The sequence below is a fragment of the Halichoerus grypus genome, chromosome 8, assembly GCF_964656455.1.
Source record: "Halichoerus grypus chromosome 8, mHalGry1.hap1.1, whole genome shotgun sequence".
NCBI lineage: Eukaryota > Metazoa > Chordata > Mammalia > Carnivora > Phocidae > Halichoerus > Halichoerus grypus.
The window spans coordinates 141,733,310-141,747,053 of NC_135719.1; the positions used below are offsets into that span (position 1 = coordinate 141,733,310).

General features: G+C 36.8%; 1 protein-coding gene across 2 annotated transcripts in view; it reads left to right on the plus strand.

Annotated features, from left to right (window-relative positions):
• PPP4R4 (protein phosphatase 4 regulatory subunit 4) overlaps positions 1-13,744 on the plus strand; it is a 101,957-nt gene that overhangs the window by 61,950 nt on the left and 26,263 nt on the right. For both annotated transcript variants that reach the window (XM_036071868.2, XM_078054156.1), the window contains exons 8-14: positions 403-524; positions 2,566-2,688; positions 3,695-3,864; positions 4,197-4,316; positions 7,047-7,124; positions 7,961-8,044; positions 8,642-8,824. In XM_036071868.2, coding sequence (XP_035927761.2) covers positions 403-524; positions 2,566-2,688; positions 3,695-3,864; positions 4,197-4,316; positions 7,047-7,124; positions 7,961-8,044; positions 8,642-8,824 — 880 coding nt within the window. The remainder of the gene's footprint in view (positions 1-402; positions 525-2,565; positions 2,689-3,694; positions 3,865-4,196; positions 4,317-7,046; positions 7,125-7,960; positions 8,045-8,641; positions 8,825-13,744) is intronic.

A 13,744-nucleotide genomic window follows, 5' to 3' on the forward strand; every position in this document is an offset into this window, starting at 1 on the left:
GGAGAAGCAGGCTTCCCGCCGAGCAGGGAGCCCGGTGTGGGGCTCGATCCCAGGAACCTGGGATCATGACCTGAGCCGAAGGCAGACGCCCAACGACTGAGCCACCCAGGTGCCCCTGAAAATTATAAAGTTTAATATAAATGTCTAGTCATTAAGATCTCTGTAGGTAATAATATTATCCTGGTGGAACTAGAACTGATTTAAATAATTATACAATTACTATTACTGTTTCTTATGTTTTTATCATGCTTTCCAACCAGATTGCCAGCTTCTGGAGAGCAGGAGCCACGTCTCTGTGATTTTTCCTATTTTCTACGGCACCTGGCACCATGGCTTGTTTTTAATAAGCTCTTGCTATAATTTATTGAATTGATTTATTTTCTTCTGTTGCTTACTGTGCAGGACAGAACTTACAAAAAGCGTGGTGCTCCCTGAACTAATAGAACTCTCTAGGGATGAAGGCAGCAGTGTGCGTCTTGCAGCTTTTGAAACTCTGGTTAATCTGCTTGATGTATTTGATACAGGTAAATCTACATGTGGACACGTCTTTGCTTCTGAAAGCAGTGTTTTTCCCTCTTTTGTATCACTGATAAGGGAGTAAAGGACGATAAAGGACAGAATTTCTTACATCGGATTTTGCGATGAACATTAAGCCTCCCTTCCTAAGAATTTGGCTTGGTAATTAGCCTCTAACTTGTTCATCTAATTGACCCTAGGAAAGATGCTGACTAAAACAAGGTCTAAATTAGTTTCCCTACCTTAATATTTTAATGCTAGAAATCTCATGGCCATAGGAGGAGAAATCTGGGATGAGGTACTTGGATGGGAATGGGTACAGAGGTATTTCTTAGCGTTGTGTCAATCAAATCACAAAGACAGCTCCTCTGTGAGTGTATGACTAGACCTTTGACTAATGCTGGGCATTAATTTATTAGTAAACATTAACCATGTTGAAATGGTGAAGTTTGGAGGAGTAAATATCAAGTACTTTGGTGCAAAACTCTATTGTGTAATTATAGGATTACATTTACTTGGATTAACAGCATTTTACCTGAACTAGGAGAGCCTGTGAAAGATTTTTGCAGTGTGGACAGTAATTATGTATGATTGCTACAGAAAAATCATTTAGGCTATCTGATGGGCCAGAGGAGGAAAAACTATAATGCATGAAAAGAGACAAATGAATGAATCTGCTTGTCCTAATTATGGGGCACCCCTGGGCATTCAGTCTAGGAACCTTGGCATCCTCTCTGCTCTCTTCCCCCTCACTGCTCACACTCGGTTATCACAGATCTGGGTCTGACCTGTGTTCTCGGCTTTCCCTGACATTCCTTCCACTCCTGGTACGCGATGCTCCAATACCACTTGTCATTACCTTGGCATATTCCATTCTCCCACACCTCTAGCTTTTCTGCGTATTCTTTTCTCTCTGTTTTTTTTTTTCCTTCTATTTTCCTCCTAACCAACATCTCCTTCAGTGCTCATTGCAAATACAGTTTCCTCTCCGATATCTCTCTAAATGTCTTATGCCAAGAGTTGGCCAGCTATGGTCTACAGGCTAAATTCTGCCACTTCCTGTTTATGTAAGTAAAGTTTATTGGAACATAGCCATGCCCATGTGGTTATGTAGCTGATTTTGTGTTGTGGTGACAGAGTAGTTGTGACAAATACACTGTGAAGCCTAGAACATTTACAAAAAACATGTGCAGACCCCTGCCTTATGACGACTATGAAAATAGTGATCACATCGTCTTATGATAGTTTTTGTGTTTGGCTTCTTCGCTGGTCTGAGTTTCTCAAGTTCAGACACCATGTATTACTCCTCTTTCTACTTCTACTTAATATAATGCTTGTTCTGTATGAAATACAATAAATGTTTGTCTAATGAATGTTGTTTAGTTAAAACAGTAGTTGTGGTACTGAACTGTGGTGATAGTAACCAGAATAATAATACTAATAACCCCGTTGCTGCATTTTACTTAGTCCTGTCAGACCCTTAATAAAGCAGTGGTGCATTTCTGAAAGTTTAAGAGAACTATGGGAAATTCAGAGTATTTAGAATTAAGATGTAAATTTTGCTAATATATCAGCAATTTATAGCCAGCAGATATATTTAAAAATATTAATTAACTTCTGAGGCGCCTGGGTGGCTCAGTCAGTTGGGTGTCCAACTCTTGATTTCAGCTCAGGTCTTGATTGCAGGGTTGTGAGTTCAAGCCCTGCATTGGGCTCCCTGCTAGGCGTGGAGCCTACTTAAAAAAAAAAAAAAATCGGTTAGCTTCTTAAGGAAGTGTCTTCTAAGAAGTGAAAGTGAAGAAATTCAGTAAACAGGTGCACTGAAAGTCTGAGCTCCTCCGCATGACATTAAGGTTTTTGATGATCTCAACTCTCCTCTCACTGCTTCCGTCCCCCACAGCTCCGCCACCATTGCTGGCAGAAATTTTCTGCTGCTCTGTGGCTGACATAGTAATTTTTCTTCCTGGGATCTGTGTGTATATATTAATTTCTACATGTGCAGTGTGGGTGATTGGTCTGAAGTATGTTTTATTTTGTTTTGTTTTCCAGATGACAGAAGTCAGACTATACTTCCCTTAGTGAAATCATTTTGTGAAAAATCTTTCAAAGCAGATGAATCAATTCTTATTTCCTTATCTTTCCATTTAGGAAAACTATGCCATGGACTATATGGTATGATATATCTTAAGATTTTCAAGATTTGTAGATAATTTTTTCCTTTTTCTTTTACCTCAGCCACTAAACTTCAGCTTTCCAGGTGTAAAACCTATCCTTTAAGTGTGTAAAATCTTAAGAGGCCTTAGATTTTTGATAGCATAATTTAGAACACATTGAAAAATGACTTTCCCCCAATAGAACCTATTTGAAAGAACAGTGACAGAATGAAGTAGGCATGGCCCTTTAAATTTCTGAATATTTTATACTTATGTATCAGTTGGCATATGATAATAGAAGCTCATTTATATTAACTATTGGTACATAGTAAGTATACCCTTATCAACTATTTGCTGTAATATATCATGTGAGTGTTTCAGCTTAGAATCAGCATAATACAACTTGGCATTTTGAACATATTACTCAGTTCTTAGCTTACTATACTAATGTAAGCATAAATTAAGTTAAAACCATCTGGCATAGTAAAACATTTTTAAAAATGTATATTGTAGACTCTTAACAGGCTGTTGAAAGTAAGTACTACGGTATATGATGAGTTCCTATCCATTGATCAAAAATATTTTGAGTTTACTTTGCCATCCTTTAGATTGAGTTTTTAAGTGCCTCTCTGCAGAAACATATACATGTCTTTTCTGCAGACTGTTTTAGAATATTTATGATAAGTAAATAGCAGTAATGGCCCTGATGTATTATTATTGTAGTGACTTGTTGGTCTGGGGTATGATGTATGCTGTAGAAATTAATGCAGTTGTAATTCCTGCATTGTGTAGGTCATACTATCAAAATTAAAATTAAAATATTATTAAGATTAACATAAGGTGAAACAATTGACCTGTTGGGAGTTCTTCATAATAGGTACCCTTTCCTCTGTTGTTTTTATTTATGATCTTTAGCCATTTATTTGACTATTTTGCTCCAATTATGTGTGTATTGTACTTTGCTTTTCTCTCTTTATTTTTGTTTTCAATTGAAATGTTGAACAAAGGTTTTACATTTGTTTTAGGAATTTTTACTCCAGATCAACACTTGAGATTTTTGGAGTTTTATAAGAAACTCTGTACATTGGGTTTGCAACAAGAAAATGGACACAATGAAAATCAGATTCCACCCCAAATCCTAGAGCAGGAGAAGAAATATATTTCTGTCCGGAAGAACTGTGCTTATAACTTCCCGGTAATAAATTGTATTTGTACTGACTAAACATTTTGATTATAACTTTAAAATATATGAATAGATAGCATTAAAAAGTATGGCCATATTTGACACGTCCTTAGCCTTATGTCTGGTATATGCAGTAGGTACTGAGTAATATTGGTGTAATTTATATTTATCTTTATGTATAAATTAGAACTATGTGCATGCATTTGGATCTTCCAAATATGATCTCTATCTAAATTACTGTTCCAAGGACATGATTTCAATATAAACGAAGTGATTGTAATATTAGGTACTGATGCCTGTTTTTCTCTCCTTCCCGCTCATCTTCTCCCTTCCACCTCCACCAGGCCATGATTGTGTTTGTTGATCCTAAAAACTTCCACATGGAACTCTATTCTACATTCTTCTGCCTTTGTCATGACCCTGAAGTACCAGTCAGATACACTATTGCTATTTGCTTTTATGAAGTAAGTCTGAAGAAGTGAAATGACTTTACATTGGTTGTTAATTCTACCTGTGTACGCTAGATGATTTTTTGATATTGTGTACACTTCTGTTTATAAAGGTTTATTTACAGGCTCCATGTGTCTTGCATATTGTGGCCCTAAATGTTATTTTAAAATTCCCATAATTCTCTTAGTATGTTTATAGAATTCATTCACATAAGCACATTATAATCAATTATCATTTATTAATCCATTCATGTACTAAGTGCTTACTTTAAGCCAGACATTGTGGTGTGAATATGGGTATTGCAACTTTGGAAGTAAAATCAGTTTTTATAGGCTTTACAATATTTATATTTAACTTTGTGTCTAAACTCAAGAACTTGAGAATAAATGGAAAATTGAGATTATTTAAATTTATTGTTTTTTAAAGGTGTTATTTATTTATTTGAGAGAGAGAGCCGAGAGAGCATGAGCAGGGGGAGGGGCAGGGGGAGAGGGAGAAGCCGACTCCCCACTGAGCAGGGGGGCTCAATCCCAGGACCCTGGGATCATGACGTGAGCCGTAGGCATATGCTTAACTGACTGAGCCACCAGCTGCCCTACATTTATTGTTTTTACTGCAAATGGATCATGTTTCATGAACATAGCTGTTACGTTCAGCTATTACTGCAACTCTCTGTAATGTAAGAGCAAAAGTGAATTTAAACTTTTTTTTTTTTTAAGATTTTATTTATTTATTTGCAGAGAGAGAGATAGCGAGAGCAGGAACACAAGCAGGGGGAGCAGGAGAGGGAGAAGCAGGTTTCCCGCCGAGCAGGGAGCCCGATGCGGGGCTGGAGCCCGATGTAGGGCTCGATCCCAGGACCCTGGGATCATGACCTGAGCTGAAGGCAGACGCTTAACAACTGAGCCACCCAGGCGCCCCTGAATTTAAACTTTTATGATGAATGTTATTAACTGTTTAACACTTGAGGTTGAAATTTGGGTATGTCTTAGAGGTTCCCAGTAAGCACATGTATGCTGTAGTTGCAGTAAAGATGTATAAACTATAACTTAGCAACTTCAAAACGTAAACATCTTTCTAAGTGGCATAATAAAATATTTCCTTTCTTTATAAGAGGTATCTAAATATTCTTAGTCTCAATGAGAAGGTTTCAGCCCCTTCCTTGCACTGTATTCCATAGCAGAGCATTGTTAGATCAGCTCAAAGTGCCCGAGGTACCTATAACATCATTATTATGTTGCTTAAGACTCTTGGCTGTTGGCTGAAAGTCTCTGCTTCTTTTCATTAACAGTTTTTCTGGTATGAATGAAATGTTCACTGTGCAAAATCTAGGAAATATTTCCTTTAAATGGTATAAGTAATTAAAATAATTCCAGTGTTGCACAATTAAGTCATCTTTGTAAATATAGTGGTAGAAATATTCTTTTGGAGGAGGGGAAAGAACAGAGGGCACTGTTAGCTGAGTGAACTCTGTCTCCACTGTGCATTAAGTGGGCATGTAGTCTTGGTTACTGTGCGTGTCTGTTAGATGAATGGTCTCCAGAGATGGTTTCATGAGGTTAGTATCTGAGAACGCAATATTTATATAATATTAGAGTTTTTACTTATGTTCATTTTTATCTCATCCCTTTAATATTTCATTTTTTGTGTGTTTTATAGTGGACACAATATGTTAATAAACATCTGAAATGTGTCCATAAAAATACTTTACTGGTAGGAGTGAGTGAGTTCGGATCATTGATCTAGCTCTTTGGTGGCTAGTTGCCCTGTTCTCTCAATCATACCATGTAGGTAGGCTGTTACTGATACTCCATAAAATAGATTGCTAGTCTAGGTTTATCCTTTTGAGTAGTGAGAATCCATTGGTGGATTTAAATTTTTCTCACAGTGCTGTTGTTAAATTCTGATAGTTATTTTACCATGTCCTAACTTTATTCTTGTTTTTCAGGAGCATATTATTTTGAAAATATTTTGAACAAGTCAGAAACAGCCCTGTAGAGCAGAGTTTTTTAGAACATTTTCTTTATCCAGGAAGCTTCCCTCCCCCGCAAATAAAATCTTACCCAGAAGCCCAATATGTAAAAACAAACAAACAAACAAACAAACAAAACACCAAGCCCAAAAAAGAAAAAGAAAAAAAAAAGATGAAGTAGAAACTGGTGAATTTACCATTGTGGGTTCTGAGTTTGCCTGGAGGAAGAAAAAAGACTGTTCACAGGGGAGCTAGATTAGACCCTTCCAACTCCTCTTGTGCTGATTAAAGTCTTTGACGGGAAAAATCTTCGGTGTCTTGCCTGCTTAGGAGTCCCCTCTATCCCTGTGTCACACTGACCTTCTGTAGTACTTATCCTCTTCGGGAGGCGCTGAAGCAGGATGAATGCTCATATGTCCTGTCAGACCCTGTTGACTGCTGTAAGACTTTAAAATATGAGCTAGAGGTGTCCATGGACTTACTGCTCGTGACATGAAAATTATGACTGATAAATCCATCCTGTACTTTCTGCGCCCATGTGGGCACTGACATTCCCACCCTCCTGTGTCCACACTCCAGAGTGTTACAAAGCAGACTAAAAAGCTGGTTTTCTATGCAATTAATTTTTTAGAAATCTAATTTTTACATTTATGTTGTAACCTAGTTTCATTTTAGAAGAAGTATCTAACAGGGATGTGTTTTGTAAAATATTATTATAACCTTTAAATGTCTAGTAGTTTTAAATCTGAGAGACTTTATTGTTCCATTTCAGGTATCTAAACTTCTGAATTCTGGAGTGTATTTAATACATAAAGAACTAATAACATTATTACAAGATGAATCACTGGAGGTAATATCTTCTTACTCTTTGGTTTTTACTTCATGTTAAGTCTGAATATTATCAATGCCCTTCCCCTCTTCCCCCGCACTTCTTAGGAATTGCATGAATTCTTTCAGCTGACTAGCCCCAAAAGCGTCAAGACAAGGTGCAGTTGTATCATAGACTGGAAATTGAGATTGTTAAAAAAATACTCAGTTTTAAAATATATATGTATATTTGTTTATTAAGAATTTAGGACATGCCAAAAAATAGACAAACAAAAGGATACCTTTAGTTCCAATTACTGTTTCTGTTTTGGTATATTTTTAAGTTTTTTTTTGCTATGAAAAAGTTTTTATTTTACTTAATTGCAATCCTATTTTATATCACATTTTACATCTTTTTTTTTTTTCTCTCAGCATTGTTTAGGGAATATATTTGGGAAAACTGAAATACTTTATTTTGATGCTGCATTTAGTATATCCTGTTCACCCAAATGACTGCTAGCTCAACTCATCAATATTTACACGTTGCTGAGGGGGTTATCTTACTTAAATTGCTTTTTAAAAGTTGAGAGGCAGTTTTCGGCATATTGGTTGTATGGAAGTAGCTGTCTCAGATCTAGACTATTGGAACAATATCAAGGGGCAGATATACTAATCTCTTTTCAAAGGTAGTTTTGATCAAGGCAGTTGATTATTTTTCTAAAATGTTCCAGCAAGAAGATGGCAATGTAAGAAAATAGAAACTCCCTAAATGTTGTTTGGTAAATAATACTATTTCTGCACAGAAATTGACATATGAGGCTAACCTAAGATTAGAAAAACAGTAGTTGCCATAACAGTAATTGATATCTCTATTGAAAGGTACTAGATGCTCTTATAGATCATCTTCCAGAAATCCTTGAACTTATGTCTACTGGTGGAGAAAGCAGTATTCAAGAAAATAAGGTAAATCCCATGTATCAAAGACGTTCCTGAATGTTTTAAATATGATCTTTCTCTATAGAGTTGGTTGTGGGGAATCAATGAGAGAATGTGTGGAAAACATTTAAAGTAGTGCTTGCCCCATAATAGCAGGTGGCTTAGTAAGTGTCTCTTGGAGCTTCAACAGCCTGAATTTTTCCCTACAATTCTTCCATTACCATGATTCTTATTTATTGTCCTTGGAGTTTACATTCATATTTCCAGTTTTTATTAGCATTAATTATTATTCTAAGAATAGCATCTGGTGAGGACAGAAGAGTAGGAATGTAGGTCAAAATTTTCCAACAGCGAAATATAAGAAATTTTACTTTAGTTAGAAGGATTGAGTCCCATTCTCTATTTCAAAATTTTGTTTTCAGTGACCGTAAATTTTACTTATGGATCTTTTTGAAACGTGTTTGATTTTGCCAGATAATTACCTCCCTGTGACAACTAAGATCCCCCTAGGTTCTGAAGTGAGTGAGAATATTCCTCTCCCCAATGTATTGTAAGACTGAATAGTTTGACTGAATGCTGCAATTGATTTATTATCATCAATCTTCTGATGTGCTTTTTTTTCAGTTATCATCTCTGCCTGACTTGATCCCAGCCCTCACAGCTGCCGAGCAGCGAGCAGCAGCCTCCTTGAAATGGAGAACTCATGAGAAGCTACTACAAAAATATGCCTGTCTGCCGCATATCATATCAAGTGATCAGATTTATTATCGTTTCTTACAAAGAATGTTCACAATCATGATGACAAATGTGAGCCCAGTACCTTTTATCTAAATCTTTTGAACTCACACTTGATTTTGGAATTACCAAATTCTTCCCATTCTCAAAATAGTACAACAAACTTTGTTTATTCCATTTTGCCCTGGAAAGATGTTATCCTCCCAGATCCCCGAGGGGGAAACTCAGATTTCCCCGTGCTTCTTCAGTAATGCTTATTTTTGAACATTGTCTATGTAGCTGGGTTGAAGAATGAACGGGTGGTACCTTTACTTACCCTTTTTTCATATGTTGCCAAGGAGAGTGTAAACAGATTCACTTCAAACTTGATATAGTTCTTCTCAAAAGGCAGGTTGGCCGGAGTCTGTGATCTCGACTGCTAAGTCCCTCTTGCTCTGATATCCACCTTTTATGTGTCGTGGCCTCAGAGCTGACCTCAACTATGCCATGTTGCCAGACATCCCGTAAATCCCTAAATCTTAGTGGAGTTGCTTTTTCTTTTAAAGTACCTCTAAAAAGTGGCTGTGTAACAGATAAAGCTTATATTAAAAACATGATGGCCTACTATGGATAACCTTAAAATTAGAGTCAAAAGCAGGAAAAAAAAAAAAAAGGAAAAGTTCTGTACTCATATCCCCCAGAGAGTAAGTTGTCTACCTTTTTCACAAAAATTTCAGAGGTTTATTTAGCCTACAGTTCACTGTACATTTAATATGATGTCTTCCTACCATTTTGGAAGTATGAAAAAGTTCCATATAACATGTACATTTTAGAAACTGTTGAAAAGGTGCTTAATAGTGTCATTGTTCTCAATAAAAGGGAGATAATGAGATCTTGTAGCCATTTCAGAAAACCAAAATCAGGTTTAGCTTCAAAGATTAAAAAGAAAAAAAATAACGTTATTGGTGTCATTTACAACTTAAGTAAGAAAACAGGCATACATTTCATGAACTGACACTCTGCAGGTTAATTTCATTCATCAAAGCAAAGCCTAGAGCATGAAGGTTACATTATAGCTGTAATAGTCTTAAGAAATGACATCAGTGACTCCCTTACCAGAGGACAGTGCATGAGTGTGCCACATAGGAAATTTCACATAAAATTGAGCAGAATTAATGAATTATTTTATTCAGAAATTACCTATTTGAGTACCTGCTTGCTATGTCAGGCACTGTTTGAGGAGGGAGGGATACAGGAGTGGATTAAGACGGACAGACTCCTTCTCTTAACAGAGCTTGTGTTCTAAAGGGTGGTGGTATCAGGATACATAATACAACAGGATGAGTGATATATTTACAGATGCCGGTAAGTGCTGTGGTTTGATCTTAATTGTTTATCTCAGCGTGATGAGTTAGTAGGCATGCTGTGTTTACAGAGCTTAAGAATATATAATTATTCCATATTTTTAACTTCTCTTATCAAGAAAGAGAAATGATTTACAACATAGAGTGCGAACAAAGTACCTGTAAGCCTAAGAGATCGTTTTACTATTTTCTTTTACAAGGCAGTAATTCCATAGTTAGAAGGAGATACATGATTATTATAGCACATTTTCCGTGATCAAAGAGGATGTTCTGGAGAAAAGAAAGATTTATATTTTTAATTCCACACCTAATGGTCATAATTCATTCATTCAGCAAAATTTATTGAGTGCTTACTATGTGCTAAGCACTACTATATTTTGGGTACCAGGATACAGCAATGAACAAAAGAGACAAAGGGTGTATTATCACAGAACCTGAAATTCTACTGGAGACCGGTGGTAAAGCAACATACACCTAGAGTATGTCAGGGGTGAAAAGTATAGTGAAGCACAGTAAAGCAGGGTAGAGGGTGAGGAACATGACAGAAGGTAGTAGGATGCTATTGTGGAGATAGCGGTCAGGGAAACATCCTTTCTGATCAAGTATGCTTCATGCAGAGGCTTGAACAAAGTAAAGGAGTTACCATGTGGATGAAGGACAAGCGGTCTGGCAAAGAAAGTGTGGTTGCGTGAGGAGCAAGGAAGCTAGGGTGGCAGGTGGTGGAGAGATGAGGTAGGGGGGTGCCTGGTCCGTGATGCGGAATCTAGCTTTTATTCTCTGAAACAAGGAAAATCTTTAGAAGATTTTGAGGAATGACATTAACTTTTTTTTCTTTTGTTGTGAAAAAATTTTAAAGATACAGAGAGGCGAAGAAAATACTGTGATGAACCTTCATGTAGAACCCAGCGAGACCGAACAGTTGTTAACATTTTGCCATTATTCGCTTTTTCTATTTCATTGTGCTGAGGAATTTTAAATTATAGATGTCATTGTATTTTATCTCTCTAAAGATTGCAATGTTCATCTCTAAAAAAAGACATTCTCCTATATAATCACAGTATAATCATTACATTTTGCAAAATGGACAGTTATTCTTCAATACCATTTCATATCCATGTAGTTCACATTGTGTTCCCCAAACATATTTTATAGTTGTTTTATTCCATATAGGATCCAATTAAGATCCTTTGGCTATTGCTTTTGACTGTTACAACTCTTAATTGTCTTTTAATTCAGGACAGACTCCCTTTCTCCCTTTTCCCACTTTTTCATGACATTGAATTGTGGAAGAGACTTCATCATCCTGTAGAATATTCCAATTCTGAATTTGTCAGATTGCTGTTTCATGGTGTTAGCTTGTTCACCTATTCTCAGTATTTCTTGTAAACGGAAAATTAGATCTAAAGACTTGCTGAGTTTTAGGTTAAACATTTTTGGCAAGAATACTTCACAGATGCTGCTTTGTATTTTATATCGCATCATCTCTGGACACGTGTTCCTCTGTAAGTGAGCTCAGAGTGGTTCTCCAGTGGTGACCGTTTTATCAGCCCACTGCAAAATTATGTTTTCTCCCTTGCAAGGTGCCCTGTAATTGGAAGCTGACACTTTGAACACTCTGAACACCAGTTTTTCATCAACCTTATACCCATTAGGTTTAGCATCCACTGATGATCCTTCCTGAATCTGTTTATATTAGAACTTGCAGAGGAGTGATTTTTAAAAATTCTATCACTTCTGCATTTTTCATGCCATTCTTCTATGAAGAGATGCTTTGCTTCATCCATGTGGCTAATCTGATTATGCTGAAATATATTTCCTCAGGTAATCTTTAGTTTTTTCCTCCTATGATCAATTTTCAGAGCTAGGAGTTGGTGTAGGAACCACTTCCAGTGGTGACAACTGAGTTTTGTTTTGGTTTTGTTCTCTCTTTCAGGCTCATTCTCTAATATTAAATATTGTTTTAATCAACTGTGATGATTATTGGTGTGCTCCAATTGTCACAACTTATTCAGGCTGGCTCTACGTGTTTTTGATATGATTACATTTATCTCTGATTTCTGGCCCAAAAGATAACTTATGTTATACTGTGAGGTACAAAATATACATATTTTTAAAATTTTTATTTTGTTTTATTATGTTATGTTAGTCACCGTACAATACATCATTAGTTTTTTGATGTAGTGATCCATGATTCATTGTTTTCGTATAACACCCAGTGCTCCATGCAGTACGTGCCCTCCTTAATACCCATCACCAGGCTAACCCATCCCCCCACCCCCTCCCCTCTAAAACCCTCAGTTTGTTTCTCGGAGTCCATAGTCTCTCATGGTTCTTCTCTCCCTCCGATTCTCCCCCTTCCTTTTTCCTTTCCTTCTCCTAATGTCCTCCATGCTATTCCTTATGCTCCACAAATAAGTGAAACCATATGATAATTGACTTTCTCTGCTTGTCTTATTTCACTTAGCATAATCTCCTCCAGTCCCATCATGTTGATGTAAAAGTTGGGTATTCATCCTTTCTGATGGCTGAGTAATACTCCATTGTATGTATGGACCACATCTTCTTTATCCATTCATCTGTTGAAGGGCATCTCGGCTCTTTCCACAGTTTGGCTATTGCAGACATTGCTGCTATGAACATTGGGGTGTGTGTGGCCCTTCGTTTTGCTACATCTATGTCTTTGGGGTAAATACCCAGTAGTGCAATTGCTGGGTCAGAGGGTAGCTCTATTTTTAATTTTTTGAGGAATCTCCACACTGTTTTCCAAAGTGGCTGTACCAATTTGCATTCCCACCAACAGTGGAAGAGGGCTCCCCTTTCTCCACAACTTCTCCAACATTTGTTGTTTCTTGCCTTGTCAATTTTTGCCATTCTAACTGGTGTAAGGTAATATCTCAGTGTGGTTTTGATTTGAATTTCCCTGATGGCTAATGATGAAGAACATTTTTTCATGTGTTTGTTAGCCATTTGTATGTCTTCTTTGGAGAAGTGTCTGTTCATGTCTTCTGCCCATTTTTCGACTTGATTATTTGTTTTTTGGGTGTTGAGTTTGAGAAGTTCTTTATAGATCTTGGAAATCAGCGCTTTGTCTGTAGTGTCATTTGCAAATATCTTCTCCCATTCTGTGGGTTGCCTCTTTGTTTTGTTGACTGTTTCCTTTGCTGTGCAGAAGATTTTTTTCTTGATGAAGTCCCAAAAGTTTATTTTTGCTTTTGCTTCGCTAGCCTTTGGAGATGTATCTTGAAAGAAGTTGCTGTGGCCGATGTCGAAGAGGTTACTGCCTATGTTCTCCTCTAGGATTTTGATGGATTCCTGTCACACATTGAGGTCTTTCATCCATTTTGAGTTTATCTTTGTGTATGGTGTTAGAAAATGGTCGAGTTTCATTCTTCTGCATATAGCTGTCCAATTTTCCCAGCACCATTTATTGACGAGACTGTCTTTTTTCCATTGCATATTTTTTCCTGCTTTGTTGAAGATTATTTGATCATAGAGTTGAGGGTCCATATCTGGGCTCTCTATTCTGTTCCATTGGTCTGTATGTCTGTTTTTGTGCCAGTACCATGCTGTCTTGGTGATCACTACCTTGTAATATAGCTTGAAATCAGACAACATGATACCCCCAGCTTTGTTTTTCTTTTTCAACATG